Source organism: Suncus etruscus, chromosome 20 (genome assembly GCF_024139225.1).
Source record: "Suncus etruscus isolate mSunEtr1 chromosome 20, mSunEtr1.pri.cur, whole genome shotgun sequence".
NCBI classification, from domain to species: Eukaryota; Metazoa; Chordata; class Mammalia; order Eulipotyphla; family Soricidae; genus Suncus; species Suncus etruscus.
This window is the reverse complement of record NC_064867.1, coordinates 15,017,880-15,037,596: the sequence shown is the minus strand read 5'-3', so window position 1 is coordinate 15,037,596 and position 19,717 is coordinate 15,017,880. Positions and strand designations below refer to the sequence as shown.

Sequence of the window (19,717 nt, the reverse complement as noted above, 5' to 3'; positions counted from 1 at the left end):
AAAACACTTAACTGAAAATTAAGGTGATTACCCAAATATTAAATAAATAAACAGTCCCCAAGAGAATATGGCTCAAGAAATAACCTTTCAGATAAAAACCAATTATATAAAAACTCAAGCAAAAATGCTGAAATTGAGAAAATTTATCTAAAATCCACAGATCAATAATGATACATAAAACATTTATTGGTCAATGAATGCGCAAATACACTGTTACTTAGATCTGACATTGTACTAGATCATTTACGTGTACCACTTATTTAACTTATTTAATTCTTAAAATATCTTTCCTACTTTTAAACAAAGAAACTGACCCACAGAGATTACTTCACTTGCTCAGGGATGCAAAGTAAGTGGCAGAAGTGAGTTTATATTCAGGCAGCTGCTTCCAACTCTATCCTCATTACCAAAGTAAGTCAATGTTCTAATCACACAGTTTAACCACGGACATACTTTCTGTTAGATTTAATTTAATATTCACTACTATCAATATATATAAAATCCATGGCTAAAATATGCCATACCTTAAATATGTAACATTCTGACAAACTGAAAATAAGTTATTGTTTTGTATTTAAAAAAAATGAACACATTTGAAAAACAAGCATATATTTAAAATTATATTTTTTTACTTCCTGAAAGTTCACATATAAATAGGTTAGTAAGTATACAAACTGTTTATGTTCACTGTTTATTTAACAGTGATACACACCCAGCAATAAATGTTGATATAAAGTCATTACCTTTATCCAATTTCCTAGCTCTTGACAACTTTTCTTGTGACCTCTTTTTCAATTCTTGGACTGGAATGCACGCCAGTGCTTTCTCCTGGAGAGCCAGGTTCTCATAAACCAGCACATGCTGAATATTGGACTGAAGAACTTTTAGAATGACAGAATGATCAGCTGTAATCTAAAAAGAAAAAAAAATTGAGATCTAAAAAGTGAGATCTAAATAAGATGAGATCTAAAGATCTACTTTATGCTATAAAGTAACGTAACAAAAACCACTTGTTCTAGGGCCAGAGTGATGATACTACAGGCCACTGATGATACAGTAGACAGGATGCTTTCCTTTCAGGCCGACCTGGGTTTATCCTTGGCACTACATATGTCCCCTGAGCGCCACCAGGAGTAACTCCTGAGCATAAAAAAACCATTGGTTCTATGATTTCATATATAAATAGTTCCTAATGGATTCACAGAAACCTAACAATACTGAAAACCTTTTTCAAAATTAGTATTAGGAGATAACCATATTAGTTCTGTACTCAAAATCTTTAGTTTTTTAAATAGAGGTTATAGCTGGCTCAAGCATACCAAGGCAGGTGTCGGCAACCTGCGGCTCCGGAGCCGCATGCGGCTCTTTTGAAGGCTTGCCGCGGCTCCGGAGCCGATGTCAGAAAAAAAAAATACTGCTTTAATCTCAGCTCCGCTTCTCTCCGCTATATCTATAGCAGTGAGGCGGAGCTGAGGAGCGGAGCCAATGGAGGCAGCCGTACCTGGTGACGTATATAGCATTAAGGTAAGAAACAATATATGCAGTGTTATATTTGTTTTAAATGTTGCAATGGTTTTGCGGCTCCCAGTTTCCTTCGGAAACGGGTCCAAGTGGCTCTTTATGTCTGAAAGGTTGCAGACCCCTGTACCAAGGGAACACACTCAAATCCTTGTACATTAGGTGCTCAAATCCTTGTACATGTGAGGCACTATCAACTGAGCTACTGTCCTATCTATTTTTAAACCCTGATCATATTAAAATATTGATTATGGTGTTGAAAAGGTAATCAGCAGACACTTGGCTTGAATGTGGCTACCTGGGTTCAATGTTCCCTCTCCCCTGCATCCACCAGGAATGACCTTGAACAGGGAATCTTGTTGAGGATGATCCCAAAACAAAATATTAAAAACAAGCCAGGAATAATTAAACATTCAGGACTGCCAGGTGTGGTACAGAAACAAAGCAGAAATACGTTCTACCAAAATTAAGTTAAATGAATATTAAAAGGTGGTTATAGGGTGAATAAAACAATCAATAACTCCTGCCCACGTCAGTTGGGAGAAGTGTAAAAGACAGGACCACTTTTCAGTCTAAGAGGAGAAAGGTTCTGGCATTAAAATAAAGGCTAGCATTGCTAAACTGAGTCGACAGATATTTCACTGAGTAAATGTGTGTACAGCTGTGTAATATATTAATATTTAAAAAATAATGAACATCAAGATAGACAAAAAGACCAAGATGGATTGTTATCCTCATAGTAAGTTGCCTATAATTGGCATAGGCATATGTCAGACAGAAAACAATGCCCATTTGCTTATATATTTTAGTTGTTTTTTTTTTTTTTGGTGGGGGGGAGAGGTCACACTGGTGGCACTCAAGAGTTACTCCTGGCTCTATACTCAGAAATCGCTCCTGGCAGGCAAGGGACAATATACAGGATGCCCGGATTTGAACCAATGTTGGTCCTGGGTCAGCCGCTTGCAAGGCAAATGCTCTACCACTGTGCTATCTCTATGGCCCCAGGAATGAGTAACAGTTTTTGTTTCTTTGGTTTTGGTTTTGGTTTTTGGGTAACATCCGGCAGCACTCAGGGGTTACTCCTGGATCTATGCTCAGAAATCGCTCCTGGCAGGCTCAGAGGACCATATAAGATACAGAGATTCGAACCATGGTCTTTCTGCATACTAGGCAAACTACCTCCATGCTATCTCTCCAGCCCCTAGTTTTTATATTTTTGAACCTCACCAGGGAGTGTTCAGGGCTTATACCTGGTAGAGATCAGGGGATCACCTGGTGTGCTGAGAAGAGAAGCTGAGCTGATTGCATGAAAGCAAGCACCTTACCCACTGTACTACCTTGCTGGTCCTGCTTAAATATTGATGAATCCTTATTATTTACTAGTATAATTACTTGTAAGGTATATATCCTTGCTGAAGATAAAAGTAATGGTAAGCTAGATGAATTTACTTATTTTTGATCTGCCAAGTAGTCCCAGGCACAAGAACCATACCTGGTGGTGTGGGAGGTGTCCAGATTTGCATCTAGCTATTGGTAATACTCAGGAGGTCTTGTGGTACCGGGATGGAACCCAGGTTTGGTACATGCTAGTCCCTATATCTCTTGACTCCAATATACACGATTTATTAATAACTGCAGTAAAAATTAGAAAGCCAAATACAGAGGGTAATAAGATTGTATAAGAAGGATCCTAGACTTATAATTCTCAAAAGAAATTAAGTTTGTTGTAAAAGATATAAAGGGGGAAGAAAGATACTAAAGGAGCAAAGATAAAGGGAAGGGACAACACTGTTCTTGTCAGAAGGAACAACATGTGAGTAGCTAGGTAATATGTCTAGGGGCTATAATTAGCAAACTGTAGAAAATTTGGGAGAAGATTCAAGTCAGTGGAGAGAGAAGTTGTGTTGGTAAACAGAGACACCTTCTTTTTTTTTTGGTCACATCTGGCAGTGCTCAATGCTCAAGGGTTACTCCTGGCTCTAGGCTCAGAAATCGCCCCTGGCAGGCACAGGGGACCATATGAGATGCCGGGATTTGAACCACCGTCCTTCTATATAAAAGGCAAACGCCTTACCTCCATGCTATCTCTCCGGCCCCAGAAACCTTTCTTTTATAAGGCATTAAAACTCAGAAGGAAAAGTTTCAGATTTGTGTTTTCAGAGCATTATTCATTCCCCTTGTATGGACAAAGTAGGAACCAGGAGACAAAGTGGGGGATATTTCAAAACTATGACAAAGCTGATAGTAAACAGCGAGGCATTAAAGGTGAAAAGATGTGAAAAAAAAAAAAAAGAAAAACTCTGGAGTGCTCACTTCGGCAACACATATACTAAAATTGGAACAATACAGAGAAGATTAGCATGGCCCCTGCGCAAAGGAAGACATGCAAAAGCAAACTCTGGAAATAAAACTGGTGACCAATCTAGGTGATTATAGAATTAAGGAGGCAGAGAGACCAGTGCAATTAATAGAGTGGGTAGGACTCTTGCCTTGTATGTAGTCTACCTCAATTGGAACTCCCATATGATCCCCAGAACACCAACAGGAGTGGTCCCTCAGTGCAGAGCCAGGTGTAATCCCTGAGCACCATCAGGTTTTGACCCCCCCTCAAAAAAAAAAAAAAAAAAAAAAAGCTCTCCCCAAACAAGGAGGCAGTTGGAAAAGTAGAAAACTGTTAAAAATGACCCAAGGGTTTCTGATATGATCAAGGATCAGGGCAAATAGGTGAACCACTTCAAGTAGGAGAAAAAACAGGGACCAATCAACTGCGTTAAAGATTAGAAATTGTAAAGTGAAAATGAACCTTTAAATTAGGCAGCATGGAGATCCTGATATTCTCAACGAGAAACTTTGGAATAGCATTTAATAAGGAAAACAAATTGTAAGAGATTTATTTGCATAAGGAACATCCCAAATTGAGCTAAAAGAACTAGAACTGTACAAAATGATCCACGGGAAAAAGAAAATACAGAATCTTCTATTCCTATTTTTGTTCAAGAATTTTACTATTAATACTTGCTAAGGCAGCTTACGGAGAGAAGAAAGTTGTACAAAGTAGAGCATTTGATGACTGACTGCTGACTCTGATTTCTACTCTCCCTGTGTTACAAGACTTTACAACCAATTGTAGCTGGTTAAGTACATTTAAACATTACGCTATGTCTGGCTTTAAAAAAGATGGCAAAGTTGGAAGATGGCTCAAGTGGCAAGAGCACATGCTGAGCTTATATATGAGGCCTGAATTCCATCCCTTATACCACCTGACACCCAAGCACCACTGGGTATGGCCTGGGGGTCCTTGAATACAACCTGGGGAAGGGAGACATATAAAAGAAAACAAATAAGGAAAGAGATGACGAAGACCTTAAAATATTTAGACTAATACTTATAATGCACGCTCATGTAAAGCCAAGAAAATTGCAGTGCTAATAAATCTATGTGATAAGAGCCCTTTAACTGTAATATATTTTTTTTCTGGGGGGGCCACACCCAGTAGTGCTCTGAGTCAATCTTAGTGGTGCTCAGGGTACCAGGTGGTGCCAGCGAAGGAACTGAGACTAATGCAATAACAACAAAAACAGCAACATCCCACAATCTTCTAAGATCTAACTAAATCTGCCCCCAATTAAAACTTAACTATATTTAAAATATTATTATTTGAATGCCTTTAAATTTAAAATATTATGCCCACATTCAATGAATGACTATACTGATAAAACATGCTTTAAGATGAAAAATATTTACTCTGTAGTTCCTGTTTTTTTAATTTTATTTTTTTGTTTTTGAGGTACACCTTGCAGTACTGCTCTTTGGGGCTACTTCCAACCAGTGTCCAAGGGACCACGTAGTACCACAAATAGAATCTAGGCCTCCAACATGCAAAGTACATAAACTAGTCCTTTGAGCTGTCTGCTGGCACGCTCTAGTTCCTCTTTACATTGTTTTTATAAAGTACACATTACATTGGCTTAATAGTATTGTACATAGTTCTTTTATTTATTTATTTATTTTTTTTGGTATTTTGGGCCACACCTGTTTGATGCTCAGGGGTTACTCCTAGCTAAGAGTTCAGAAATCGCCCCTGGCTTGGAGGGACCATATGGGACACCGGGGGATTGAACCGCGGTCCTTCCTTGGCTAGCACTTGCAAGGCAGACACCTTACCTCTAGCGCCACCTCTCGGCCCCGTATTGTACATAATTCTTAAACATACAGATTGAGAGGATAAATGCCTCCTAGTTATAGAGTACATATGTAAAGTATGAAAACTACTAGACAAGCATATGCGAAGTAAAGACACAGTCGAGAAGACTCATGTTGAAACTGCTGTAAAGAGGAAGCGATGGGAGCCGGAAACCAGTACAGCAGGTAGTGTCTTGCACAGGGCTGACCTGTGTTCAATCTCCAGTACCCCCTACTAAGAACCATATGCTCAGGAGCAAGGTAAGAGTAAGCCCTGAGCACTACTGGATGTGGGGAGGGGGAAAAAAAGGAGGAAAGGAAAGGAAAGACACAGACCATGCAAGATCTATTTGCCAATTGGCTGATCTTTAAAGAGAATATACAAGAAAAATACTTAAGGCTGCTCTAAAAATACAAATTTCCAGATACCTCTCCCTTTCTGATTCAGTCAATCTGAGTTTATTTAAATCTGCATGTCCAGGTCATTAGGATGCCAATGGTTCAACCTTAGATGAAAGTGGCTTGAAACCAAGAAAAAAAAAAGTGGCTTGATGCATAGTTTAGAGTTTAATGCCAATAAAGAGAGAGAAGATGGGGATTTAAAATTGGGTATAGTTCAATTACAACACACAAAAATCGGGGTATAATTCATATGAGATTCCATGGTGAACAAACTGTGGGTAGAGGAAGGACTGTGATTTATTGAGAAGGCACATTTCCCTTTTAATAGAGAAAAGAGTGCAAGGGATCTCTCTCTCTCTCTCTCTCTCTCTCTCTCTCTCTCTCTCTCTCTGACTTATTTCACTCAGCATAATAGATTCCATGTACATCCATGTATAGGAAAATTTCAAGACTTCATCTCTCCTGACAGCTGCATAATATTCCATTGTGTGTATGTACCACAATTTCTTTAGCCATTCATCTGTTTAAGGGCATCTTGGCTGTTTCCAGAGTTTTGCTATGGTAAATAGTGCTGCAATGAATATAGGTGTAAGGAAGGGATTTTTGTATTGTATTTTTGTGTTCCAGGGGTATATTCCTAGGAGATGTATAGCTAGGTCGTATGGGAGCTCGATTTCCAGGTTTTGGAGGAATCTCCATATTGCTTTCCATAAAGGTTAAACTAGACGGCATTCCCACCAGCAGTGGATAAGAGTTCCTTTCTCTCCACATCCCCGCCAGCATTGCTTGTTCACATTCTTTGTGATGTGTGCCAATCTCTGGGGTGTGAGGTGGTAGCTCATAGTTGTTTTGATTTGTATCTCCCTGATGATTAGTGATGTGGAGAATTTTTTCATGTGTCTTTTGGCCATTTGTATTTCTTTTTTGTCAAAGTGTCTGTCCATTTCTTCACCCCATTTTTTGATGGAATTAGATGTTTTTTTCTTGTAAAGTTCTGTCAGTGCCTTGTATATTTTGGAGATTAGCCCCTTGTCTGATGGGTATTGGGTGAACAGTTTCTCCCACTCAGTGGTGGGCTGTTGTATCCTGGGTGCTATTTCTTTTGAGGTGCAGAAGCTCCTCAGTTTAATATAGTCCCATCTGTTAATCTCTGCTTTCACTTGCTTGGAGAGTGCAGTTTCCTCCTTGAAGATGCCTTTAGTCTCAATGTCCTGGAGTGTTTTACCTACGTGTTGTTCAATATATCTTATGGTTTCGGGTCTGATAGCGAGGTCTTTCATCCATTTGGATTTAACCTTCGTACATGATGTTAGCTGGGGGCCTAATAGTCTCACTCATCTATGGGTTTTAAGATAAATGAAAGACATTCTTGCAATAATAATTTTCAGGCACAAAAGAGAAAAGAGCTGGAAGTTCCAGCTCACCTCATGAAGCTCACTGCAAACAGGAATGAGTTTAGTTAGAGAAATAACTACGTTTTGAACTATCCTAATAATGAGAATGTACGAGGGAAATAGAAAACCTGTCTAGAGTACAGGCGGGGGTTGGGTGGGGAGGAGGGAGATTTGGGACATTGGTGATGGGAATGTTGCACTGGTGATGGGTGGTGTTCTTTACATGACTGAAACCCAAACACAATCATGTATGTATTAAAGTTGGTTAAATAAAAAAAAATAAATGAAAGAAAAGAAAAGAAAAGAAAAGAAAGAAAGAAAAAAAGAAAGAAAGAAAGAAAGAAAGAAAGAAAGAAAGAAAGAAAGAAAGAAAGAAAGAAAGAAAGAAAGAAAGAAAGGAAGGAAGGAAGGAAGGAAGGAAGGAAGGAAGGAAGGAAGGAAGGAAGGAAGGAAGGAAGGAAGGAAGGAAGGAAGGAAGGAAGGAAGGAAGGAAGGGAAGGAAGGAAGGAAGGAAGGAAGGAAGGAAGGAAGGAAGGAAGGAAGGAAGGAAGGAAGGAAGGAAGGAAGGAAGGAAGGAAGGAAAGGAAGGAAGGAAGGAAGGAAGGAAGGAAGGAAGGAAGAAAGGAAGGAAGGAAGGAAGGAAGGAAAGGAAGGAAGGAAGGAAGGAAGGAAGGAAGGAAGGAAGGAAGGAAGGAAGGAAGGAAGGAAGGAAGGGAAGGAAGGGAAGGAAGGAAGGAAGGAAGGAAGGAAGGAAGGAAGGAAGGAAGGAAGGAAGGGAAGGAAGGGAAGGAAGGAAGGAAGGAAGGAAGGGAGGGAGAGAGAGAGAGAGAGAGAGAGAGAGAAAGAAAGAAAGAAAGAAAGAAAGAAAGAAAGAAAGAAAGAAAGAAAGAAAGAAAGAAAGAAAGAAAGAAAGAAAGAAAGAAAGAAAGAAAGAAAGAAAGAAAGAAAGAAAGAAAGAAAGAAAGAAAGAAAGAAAGAAAGAAATTAATTGCAAGGGATGACTTAAAAAAACTTGATTTGAGGATAAGAAGTCCAGGGTATAACTGAGAGGAAGAAAAAATTCCTTCCTTCAGCAGAGCAAATATGCTAACAACAAAAAAGAAATTCCTCCAATTTTCATCTCAAAGAATTCTCTTTTAAGGGGTGAGGAGAGGCCTACCTGGCTGTCCCCAGGACTTATTCCTGGCTCTGTGCTCAGGTTATCACTCCTGGAGGTCCTCAAGGGACCAAATGAGGTTCCACAGATCAAACTCAGATCAATTTTGATACTATAACTATCTCACTCTCTCACATTTCAAGAAGTTCTTATATCAACAAGGCACATACAGTAGAATCCATTTCTTTCCTTTTTGCTTGTTTTGTGGGGGGGGGGGCATACCCAACCTGTACCTGGGGATCACCTTTTCTTAAATGTCTATCTTCATTTACTAAGAAAGAAAGAGCTCATTCAGAGAACTTCCATTTTCAATTTAACATTTTCAATTTGGATATTACAGCATTCATGGAGGTTTCATGGCATTCATATGATCTTGAATAATAAAAGTTTATTTTCTTGACTTAGTTCTTTGCATATTCAGTGGCACAGCTCCAAAAACACTAGTCATAAAAATAGACGTTTGTTGATTACAATGCGATTCCAGCAGCTGGGTTACCAAGTACATAAGGCAGCAACTAATTGCTTAGAGTAAGCTATTTGGAGTAAAACTGCAAGTTGAAAATGTGAAATCTGTTTAGTTAGAAAATGTTTTCCTTTGCTGCTCATTCTGGGATTCTAAGTATGCTGGTTTCTTGATACATACTTAAGCTTATAGAAAATCTCTTATATCTAAAATTTGACAGTAATTTTAAGCAAATCATACTTTAGAACATGTTTTCAACCTATATACAAGCTGCAAAATTAGAAACTTAAAGCTTCTAACACAGTGAGGATCTATGCCTGAGAAACTGTTCTTGCTATTTTGAATCTGCGTTTGGAAGACAAAAAAATATGTAATAGATCAATAGAAACACTTTATGTTCAATAAATACAATAAAAATGAACTGAACTACCTAAGAAATGTAAAACAAAAGTAATAATGAGAACTCTCTTAATACTCAGAGACATGGCTATAATAGAATAATAATGTATCATTAGGATATCAAAAAGCAACTTGGCAATTTCTTAAAACATTAAACATACACTTACCATATAACTCAGTGGTTTTACTCCTAGGAATCTACCCAAGAAAAATGAAAACATATGTCCACACAAAGCCTTATATCTGAATATACAACAATATCATTCATAATAAGCAAACATAGAAAATAACGTATCTAGGGGCCGGGTGGTGGCGCTGGAGGTAAGGTGCCTGCCTTGCCTGCGCTAGCCTAGGACGGACCGCGGTTCGATCCCCCGGCGTCCCATATGGTCCCCCAAGAAGCCAGGAGCAACTTCTGAGCGCATAGCCAGGAGTAACCCCTGAGCGTCACAGGGTGTGGCCCAAAAACCAAAAAAAAAAAAAAAGAAAAGAAAATAACGTATCTATTATGAAATATTAAAAAGCAATATAAATAAAATATAAAGTAGCAATATAAAGAATATATCTTACAATATGAATACATTTTTAAAAAATATTCAAAAAGAAGTTAGAAGACTATATCCAGTATAATTCTATTTATATAAAATATACAGGTAACGAAGGTAGGATGGAAACAGAGGAGTAGGGAGGATAATTCGGTGATGGGAATCCCCCTGATATTGTTAATATGTACCTAAAATATTGTCAACAATATGTAAGCCACTATGATCAAAATAAAAATTATATTAAAAAATATACAGGAAACATATTTCTAAACATTGTCACCATATAAGCAATGGTATATCCCAGTAATTTATACTGTAAAGGGAAAAGCTTTTTTGAAAACTTCAATGCTGCTACTATTGACTTGTCTTACATTTCAAAATTTTACTTGAAAACATATAAGCAAATAGATTCTATAATAATCATTAGGCTCATCAGTATTCATGATTAGGCTGGTTTCTTAGCAAATGAAATGCTTTTAAAATCCTTTCTTGGGACGGAGAGAGCACAACAGTAGGGTGTTTGCTTTGCATACGGCCGACCCAGGACAGATTTGGGTTCGATCCCCGGTGTCCCATATGGTTTCCCAGCTTGCCAAGAGCCATTTCTGAGGGCAAAGTCAGGAGTAACCCCTGAGTGCTGCCGGGTGTGGCCCAAACCAAAATTCAAAAATTCAAAAAAATTATTTCTTGCTATGAAACTTGGGCTTATTTTATGGGGGTGAGGGGGATGCAACCGGATGTGCTTAGGACATACTCCTCGCTGTGCTCAGGGACACTCCTAGCACTAATCAGGGGACCACAGGTGGACCAAATCTGGGTCTAGTGTATACATGGCAAGTACCTTACCCACCGTGCTATTTTATTTCTCCAGTCCACAGGTTGGCTGATTTTAAATCAAGTATTTCAGACCTCCCCAACCTGTCTGACCTAATATGTCCTTTTTGAAAAAATAAAAGCTCAGAACTACCTGCGAAGTCTTTTTCATTTTTAGTTTTTGGGCCATTCCCAGTGGTTCTCAGAGCTTACTCCTGGCTCTTTGCTCAGGGATCACTCCCTGCTAGCTTAGGGACCACCCGGGGTACAGGGATTCAATCATGTACAAGATAAGCAGCCTATTTGCTATACTATCTCTTGGGCCTCCCAAAGTCTATGCTTTTTGTCTTTTTATTGCTCTGCCTGGAGGTGTTCAAGGACTATCACCAGTGCATTACTTGGGAGTTGTATTGGGAGACTGGCTGTGGAACTGATCGGAGGATGCACATGGTCTGGTGAATGATACCATGCCTCCCACATTCAAGCTCTCCTCCTTTGAGCTATCTCCCTGGCCCAGAAATATCTCTGTTTAAATGAATAAATAGAAAATGCCACCCAATTGGGCTAAAGCAACAGCACAGTGGGTAGAGTGCCTGCCTTGTTTGAGGTGTTTCATATGATCCCGAGTCCTGCCAGCAGTGATTCACCCCTGACCACCATTGAGGGCGAGGCCTCCAAACAAAACAATACCAAAAAAATGCCTTCCAGTTGGGTCAGTGCCCTGTTAACATCTCTATCTGTAATGGGAAAGTTAAAATAGGGCTGTCAAATCTGTAATGTAGTAACAAGTAGAAATAACACATTTTGTTTCTTTTTAGTTTTTCTGGGGGACCATACCAAGCAATGCTCTGGGTTACTACTGACTTTACACTCAGGAATTACTCTTGGTGGTACTTGGGGAACCATTATGTACAAAACATTTTTTTTGTCACACCTGGCGGTGCTCAGGGGTTACACCTTGCTCCATGCTCAGAAATCGCTCCTGGCAGGAATGGGGGACCATATGGGATGCCATGATTCGAACCACTGTTGGTCCTGGGTCCTGGATAGGCTGTGTTCAAGGCAAACGCCGTAGCGCTGTGCTATCTCTCCGGCTCCTGTACAAAACACTTTTTAAAACCATTTATTTCATGGGGCCAGACCGATAGCACAGCGGTAGGGTGTTTGCCTTGCACATAGCCAAACTGGGATAGATGTGGCTTAGATCCCCAGCCCCTGACCTTATATGGTCCCCAAAGCCAGCCAAGAGTATTTTTTGAATGCAAGGCCAGGAGTAACCCAAGTGCCACCACCAGGAGTGGCTCAAAAAACAAAACAAAAAACTCATGTATTTCGTGAACAGGAATATAGTTCAGTAGATGGATACTTCACGCATATGGGAACGGGACCCTGGATTTGATCACAGACATGTGAACATGTTTATAAATGAAAATACACATACAAGCACACTGCAGTAATTGATAGATAATCAAGAAATGGTTATTGAAAGTGTGCTATTTTCTCTGGTAAGAGAAAGCAGGTCTTAATGTCTACCAGAATGCAATTTATATGCCTTATTGGCTCTGATCATTGAGTATTGCTGGGCATGGTACCCAAACTAAAAATACACTAGAGCTCGTTTCTTTTATTTTTTTCAACTTTAAAATATTTTTCTTATGCATCTGGCCTAACTCCATCCCCTATCTCCCAGCCCCACTGGGGTGACTGGGACCCACCAACCTGGCCTCTACAGGTAGGCCCTGGCTTAGAACTTTTGTCTTCAAAAAGAGACAGTTTTGGGGGATGGTACCTGTACTGATAGTACAGGTAAGGTGCTCACCTCGCATGTAGCTGGCCTGGGTACAATACTATATGGTCCCCTGAATACCACTGTGGGAAAGCCCTGGGTGTGAGCCCCAGAATCACGTTATTCCTTAAGCAACACCAAGAATAGTCCCCAAAGCACAAACACAAAAAAATAATATAAAAAGAAAGTAACTCTTTCCCTTGCCAGGTTCCTCTACCTTTATTATTTATTTGGTTCTTTATTTGGGAGTTAATGAACATACCTAGTGGTGCTCAGACCTTACTCCTGGCTCTGTGCTGAGGGATCACTCCTGGTGGGGCTCTGGGAACCATACGGTGTGCAGGGGATCAAACCTGAAAAAGCCCCATGCAAGGCAAACCCTACAGCTGTGCAATCTCTCCGGCCCCACCCAATTCTTTATTTGTTAGAGGCGAGCTGAGGGCTATTCCAGCCTACACAAAAAAATGACTGTCACTTATGTGACTACAGGAATGGGAGGTTAACATCTGTTGTGACTCAACTGCAGGTTAAGGGTAGATTTCGTAACTAACTTTCTGCTATATGGACGGTAATAGTCAGATGTTTCACTAAGATTAAAGCCTGGGTTTTAAAAGGTTACTGGCTATAGATTTCTATAGAAATTTCCCTGAAGTGAAAACTTAAAGAGAATGCTTAAGGATTTTAATAATAAGGATGCTCGTAAAGAAGATAGCTTCCTATTATGTCAAAAAGCTCACTTAGGTGGTTCGACCATGTTTTAAGTTTCATTTCAATTCTTCAGAATTATTATCTGTGGGTAGGAGAGACAGCTCAACAGGTTGAGGCATGCTTTGTGTGCAGGATATCGGATTTGAAGCCCAGCAACCAACTGTCTCTCCTCAAGCACTACTGGGAGTAACCCAGAGCACAGGACTAGGTATGGCCCCAAGCCCCAAAGACAAAACAAGCAAACAAATCAATCTATTACCTGAGCACATAGTTCTTCAGATGTATAAAACTATACAACTAATTTGTGAGCACCACTATCAGAAAATAGATGTATTATTTAATTTGAGCCTTAAAAATGCAAATTTTTAAAAACTTAAAGGCACTGATAATGGTTAATTTGTTAGAAATCATACTCCTAATTAATGGTAGCAAGTAAGTTTGGAACAGAACCATCAGGGAAGCAAAGAAAATAAACAATGATATAAATAATCCTTCCTGTCTAGCTATTTCATTACTTGAGATAAAGACATGTTAATTTGTCGAAGTGACTGAAGAACCAAGGAATGAAACTCACTCTGGCAATTTCAGAAACAATTCATCCAAACTTAGAACAGAGCACTAATAAAAGACAGACATCTTCCCACTTTTGAAAGACTTCTGGCTTGTTTATTCAGAGCTGAGGAAATGTAGGTATATTAAAACAATAAGGATCAAGAGTAACTGGGCATAAACTGAGGAATAAATCTGCAACATATTTCAAAGCTCCTCTGTTTAAACACTTTGAATGGGAAAAGTGAGGTTGAAGCCCAACATTACCATTGCAGCAGATGGTGGATTTGACTGTTGCCTTTCACCGTCCCCTGCTTGCTGAGTTAACCCATGAGGATTTGAAGATTGTGGTGCAGGAAGCCTGGTACTAGCTGTGGGCTGCTCAGATAATTCTAGTTTATGGTTCTTATTTGATCCATCCAATCTGCTACTTCTCTCTGTGGCAATCAGGTCACGAATTTTTTGCAACTGCTCCACTGAAGCTTTTTTAGGAAAGATAAGATGTGTTTCTCCCTGAAATTTACAAAATAAATAAAAAATTCAACCTTTACTTTACATTGACAGTCATTCATATGTATATACCGAATGTATTCACAAACAGATGCTATGTTATTAATATATACAATACACATACAATAATATATATGTTCAGATATATAACATAAAGCAAAGATGACATTGCAGACCACATTTTTAACAATCCATCTGTTTTTCTAATATGGTATTTAAAAAAATGGCCAAAATACTAGCCAGAAACCAAAAATCTAGAACACTAAGTCTTACCAGCACATAAAACTTACATATTTTTATTTATGCAGAAGATCTTTAGAAAGTTGTTTTTGGGGAGGCCAGATTCGACAATGCTCAGGGGTTAATCTTGGCTCTGCAAGCAGGAATTTATTGGTGGTATTTGGGAGACTATATGGTATGCTAAGGATTGAACTCAAGTTGGCAACGAGCAAGACAAATACTCTACCCATGGTTCTATGGCTCCGGACCCCTAGAAAATATTTGTATCTTTTAAAAGAGCTAGAAATCTCAGGACTGGCACAATAGTACATCAGATAGGTCATTTACCTTGCACCAGTGTTTGATCCAAGGCATCCTAGATAGCCCTCTGAGCATTATCAGGCCCAAAAACCAGCCAAAGAAAACAAAAAGTCAAAGTCTCAGAAGAGCTATAAAAAAAAAAAAAATGGGGCCAGAGAGATAGTATAGTGAGTAAGGTGCATGCCTTGCATGTGGCCAACCTGAGTTCAAGTCCTGACCCTGGTGTAATTTATTCCTTGCTCTGGTGCCAGGGCAAAAAAAAAAAAGTCTGAAAAAATGCATTCCTATCTTCTCTGCGATCATACATGACATGCCTATACTATAAAATAATACTAGAGACATAGCTACAAAATTGAGTTCACATAAAACTAATAAAAATTATACAATCATCTTGGATCTTGTAAATTCAAGTCTTTAAACAGATACATAATTAGAAGTATGTATATGGGTCCCACTACTTTTCCACAGCAACAAAAAAGTATGCCCACTTAGTAAATACCAAACTATGGACAATAAAATATAATTTAATAACTACCTAAAATATAATCAGAATTATTTAACATACAGTAGCGCCCCCTATTTATGGAAGATTATGTTACAAGTCCCACAGTAGGTGGCTGAAACCATGAATAGTACCAATCCTACACATACAATGTTTTTTCTCTCTATAGAGACCTAAATAAGGCCTAATTTATAATTCAGGTACAGTAGGATATTAACAAAAATAACACAGGACATATCAAATAACAGAATATATCATACAACATATAACCATGTATAATACTGTCCAATAAAAATTAAGTATATGAATGCAGTCTATAAAAATATCTTATGTATATATTTTTGGAACACAGTTGACTAAGGGCAGCTAAAACTGCAGATAAGAAAGGGGGAATGGGGGGCCGGAGAGATAGCATGGAGGTAAGGCATTTGCCTTTCATGCAGGAGGTCATCGGTTCGAATCCCGGCGTCCCATATGGTCCCCCGTGCCTGCCAGGAGCAATTTCTGCGCCTGGAGCCAGGAATAACCCCTGAGCACTGCTGGGTGTGACCCAAAAACAAAAAAACAAAAACAAAAACAAAAACAAAAAAAAAAAGAAAGGGGAAATGGATCTATATACTGTTCAATAAACATTACAACAAAGCTCAAAATATCAAATAATGGACAAAATAAGGAAAGTGGGATGAAAATATTCAATCAAGTTTCAAAATGTTGAGAAGCAGTAACATTACAAGAGCCATTCCATGCACTGCAAATGAGATGAAATGGTAGAAAAATGTATAGCAGACAGACAGATCTTACAGGCTATGGGAATTTAATCTTCACAATTAAGAACTTATTTCTTCATGGTGGCAGACATCTTTTCAAGATCAGCCCCAAAAGAATAAAATGCCCATGGCTAGATGCCTGTACAAATAATCAATAGCACTGCATTTTCACACAAGGACAAAATGACAGGCTTAATATACTCAGTCCAATAACACTTTCAAGAAATTAACTGGAATCCTAGTATTTAATAAGCTTAAGACAATGATCGGCATTGAATGCTCTGCAAACATGGTCTCTATCCACAAAATCCAGGCAGTACTTTAGTGTCACTGAGAAAACAAAAATGGCCCACCTCTACTGGCCTGTGGTTCTTGGGTAAGTTAGCTGAATGAGTTATATTTTTAGTTTAGATTCCAGTTTTCCTCAGCTTGCTTCTTGAAATAAAAAGAATGCCATCCCAGAAGTAAATGGACAGCAGAGTGTCCAGGAATTTAGGATGCAGGTCAAAGTACACAAGTCGTTTTTTTATTTTCTGTCTGTTTATATTTTTGTGGGACACCTGGGCTATTGCTCAGTGACTACTCCCAGCTCCATGTATGAGAACCACGTGGTGTTGAGGCTGAAAAGTTTCCTTTAACAAAGAATGTTATCAACCTGTTGAACTATCACTTTAGCCTGGAAGAGATCTAAGATTCCTACCCCACCTAAAAACTCAACACATTTCTTTGTAGTAGAAGAAATTTCAGCTGCTGGTTCCTCCTGCAATTTAACCATTCAGATAAAGCATTTACTTTAACTGGACCCTAAGATGTCACATCTTGAAGCCAGCTAGAAAATAAGTCTGTCTTTTTGTTTGTTACTGGTTCACACTAGATACACTCAGAGCTTGGCAGCAGTGGTTCTGCACTCAGGGATCACTCCTGGGGAAGCTCAGGGGAACTTATGTGATACTAGAGATTGAACTCTGGAAGGCTGCATACAAAAAGTGTCCAACCCATTATGCTATTGCTGTGGCCCTAAATTAGTCTTATCAGAGCATCATCCTATCACTTTTTTTTCTAAAATCATCTTTTTACTTGAATCAAATATTTCTAGTTTCAGGCTGCCTAGCCTCCTGGCATTTGGCTGACCAATTTTTTCTGCTTTGCCTGAGACTAAGGAGTATTCTGGGATGCAGGACTATCAGGATGAAGGCCAGGACAGTTCTAGTCAAACAGGAACAGTGATCATCTCACCTCATAAACATTTGCTGACTGATGAGGCGTGGAGCAATAAGGCGTCTTGCCATGTTGGTGTTAGCCTAGGACAGACCACAGTTCAATCCCTCGGCATCCCATCTGGTCCCCCAAGCCAGGAGTAATTTCTGAGCTCATAGCCAGGAGTAACCCCTGAGCATCATCGCCCCCCCCCCCCAAAAAAAAAACACCTTTGTTGGCTGAAAGATAAATCTGAATTCCATAAATCTGTGACATTCAATAATATATAAGTAATATACCTGGCTAGCATTTTCCCAATCTTTCTGTCAGTTGATTCTTGAAAACCTGCCTTTAAAATTAAAAAAAATTTTTGAGATGCCATGCCTCCTCAGAGTTGTCAACTTTCCCACTGTGCTTCAATGTTTGTTTCAATGTTTCTGTGCTTAAATGCCTGTGACCCATAGTAGGTAACATATTTTGTACTTTGAGCTCTCTTTTGAGTTATAAGCTCATATTTGTCAGTCTAGTAACACCTGTATCTGAGTATTCAATAGCATAGAGGAAGTAGCTCAAAGGGCTCATGTATATGGTTTGCTGGACCATAGGATTGACCAAGCAGCCACCACGGAGAAAACTCTAAGAAATGCATCCAGAGCAGGCTCTGAGTACAGCAGTGTATGGCTCAACATCAATACCAAAAAATGATTACACAAAAGCTAGCAGTCATTTTTCCCTTTATATCTCTTATTCTCCAAAAATACTCAGTCTTTCGTTTGTTTGTTCCTGGGCTATACCTGGGCTATATATACCCAATGCTCAGGGATTACTCTGGGCTCTGCACCCAGGAATTACTTCTGGTGGTGCTTGGGAACCATATAGAAACTATGCCAAATGGCGCTCCGAACTTTGACCTGAACCCTGGACCCAAGAAAACAGCAATCATGGTGAGATTTCTGCTTTTCAGTTTCATTTTGGCTCTTTTCGGGTGCACTGAGCCCAAAACCCTGGGCCACGTGCAACAATGTTCAAAGATGGCCGTAACCCCTTCTAGGGGAAGAAGGGCAACTGAAAGAAGGGAGGTGGAAGCTTGCATCACCTCCAGCCCAGGCCCAGGCCCAAAACTGAGACTTCGTTACAAGAAACAAAAACCTCGGCCTCTTCAAAAACTGATTAAAAGTCTAAATTGGAAACAGAGGAGAAAAAAGACTATTGAAAATGGACTGATTTTCTGAGAATGACCTTTGGCTTGAATTTGAATTTCGACTTTGGAAATTTCGGACTGAACTTTTAGTTTAAATCACTTGGAAATCTGAACATCCAAAAGCTCCCTGTGAAGATGTGGGCCATAAGCTGCTTCCAAAGTGTGCCCGGAGGGAAGAAAAGGCAGCGGTGAAGCCGAAGCCCGTCCAGCATCAAAGAAGCGGCGAAAAGGTCCAAGCGGCGGCTCGGCTCCACCCTCAAAATCACAAAGGTGAAATGGCTCGAGCGAACCGGCGTGCACGAAGTTTACAGAAGCCACGTGGTGAGATCAGCGTGGAACAAATTAATCATCTGGACTTATAATTTTAGGTGTAGGAACTAAGGGGGTAGTCATATATTTCACTCATAGTTGGTGATGGGATAAGTTTTAGTAAGTTAGTGGTTTAAAAAAAAATTAGGGAGGTAATACAGCTTAGCCCATTTAAACATCTGATTTCTAACCACCTGCATCTTTGTCTTAGTCATTTTCTTTATAATTTAAATGTGTTTTGTTGTCTTTCATAGTTAATATTTTCAATTGCAAAATGTTTTACTGTGTATTTTAATGTAGTTAGCCTGTTTTTAAAATGTATGTTATGCATGTATGCTGAAGTACTTGTGTATAAAAAAGGTATAGGAAACAATAAAGTTCCCCCAATATAGTTTAAAAGTATAGGAACATAAAAGTTCCGAAATAGTGCTTGGTAAAAAAAAAAGCATTAATAAAATTTTAGGTTACAAGTGTATAGTATATATTGCAAAAATGTTATGTTTTTAAAAAGGGCTGGTATATTAATTTTCACTTTATTACGTTGGAGCATAAAAATATTAAGAAAAGGGGGAAATGTGGTGTACCTGAGACCCACCTATTCCTGGGAGGGGTCTTGGAAAAGGTAGATAAGGCTGGGACAGAGGGAATTCGGCCTTTTTTGGCCGTTTCCTTTGGCCCTGAAGATGGCTGAAGTGAGTTAAGACGCAGGGCTAGCCAAGAATGGCTGAATGCTTGAAAGGTTATGAGTAGGCCACACACATGTGGTGAATAGGGCA

The 19,717-nt window shown here is 39.2% G+C and overlaps 1 protein-coding gene and 1 non-coding gene across 3 annotated transcripts in view; one reads left to right on the top strand and one right to left on the bottom strand.

Annotated features, from left to right (window-relative positions):
- The window catches only part of NGLY1 (N-glycanase 1), a 59,653-nt gene that overhangs the window by 32,504 nt on the left and 7,432 nt on the right, over nucleotides 1-19,717 (bottom strand). For both annotated transcript variants that reach the window (XM_049766056.1, XM_049766057.1), the window contains exons 3-4: nucleotides 14,183-14,428; nucleotides 744-912 (exon numbers count right to left, since the gene is read on the bottom strand). In XM_049766056.1, the coding sequence (XP_049622013.1) occupies nucleotides 744-912; nucleotides 14,183-14,428 (415 nt within the window). The remainder of the gene's footprint in view (nucleotides 1-743; nucleotides 913-14,182; nucleotides 14,429-19,717) is intronic.
- On the top strand, nucleotides 3,824-3,931 carry LOC125998379 (U6 spliceosomal RNA). Its single transcript, XR_007491963.1, has one exon. It is a non-coding gene; the product is annotated as a U6 spliceosomal RNA (small nuclear RNA).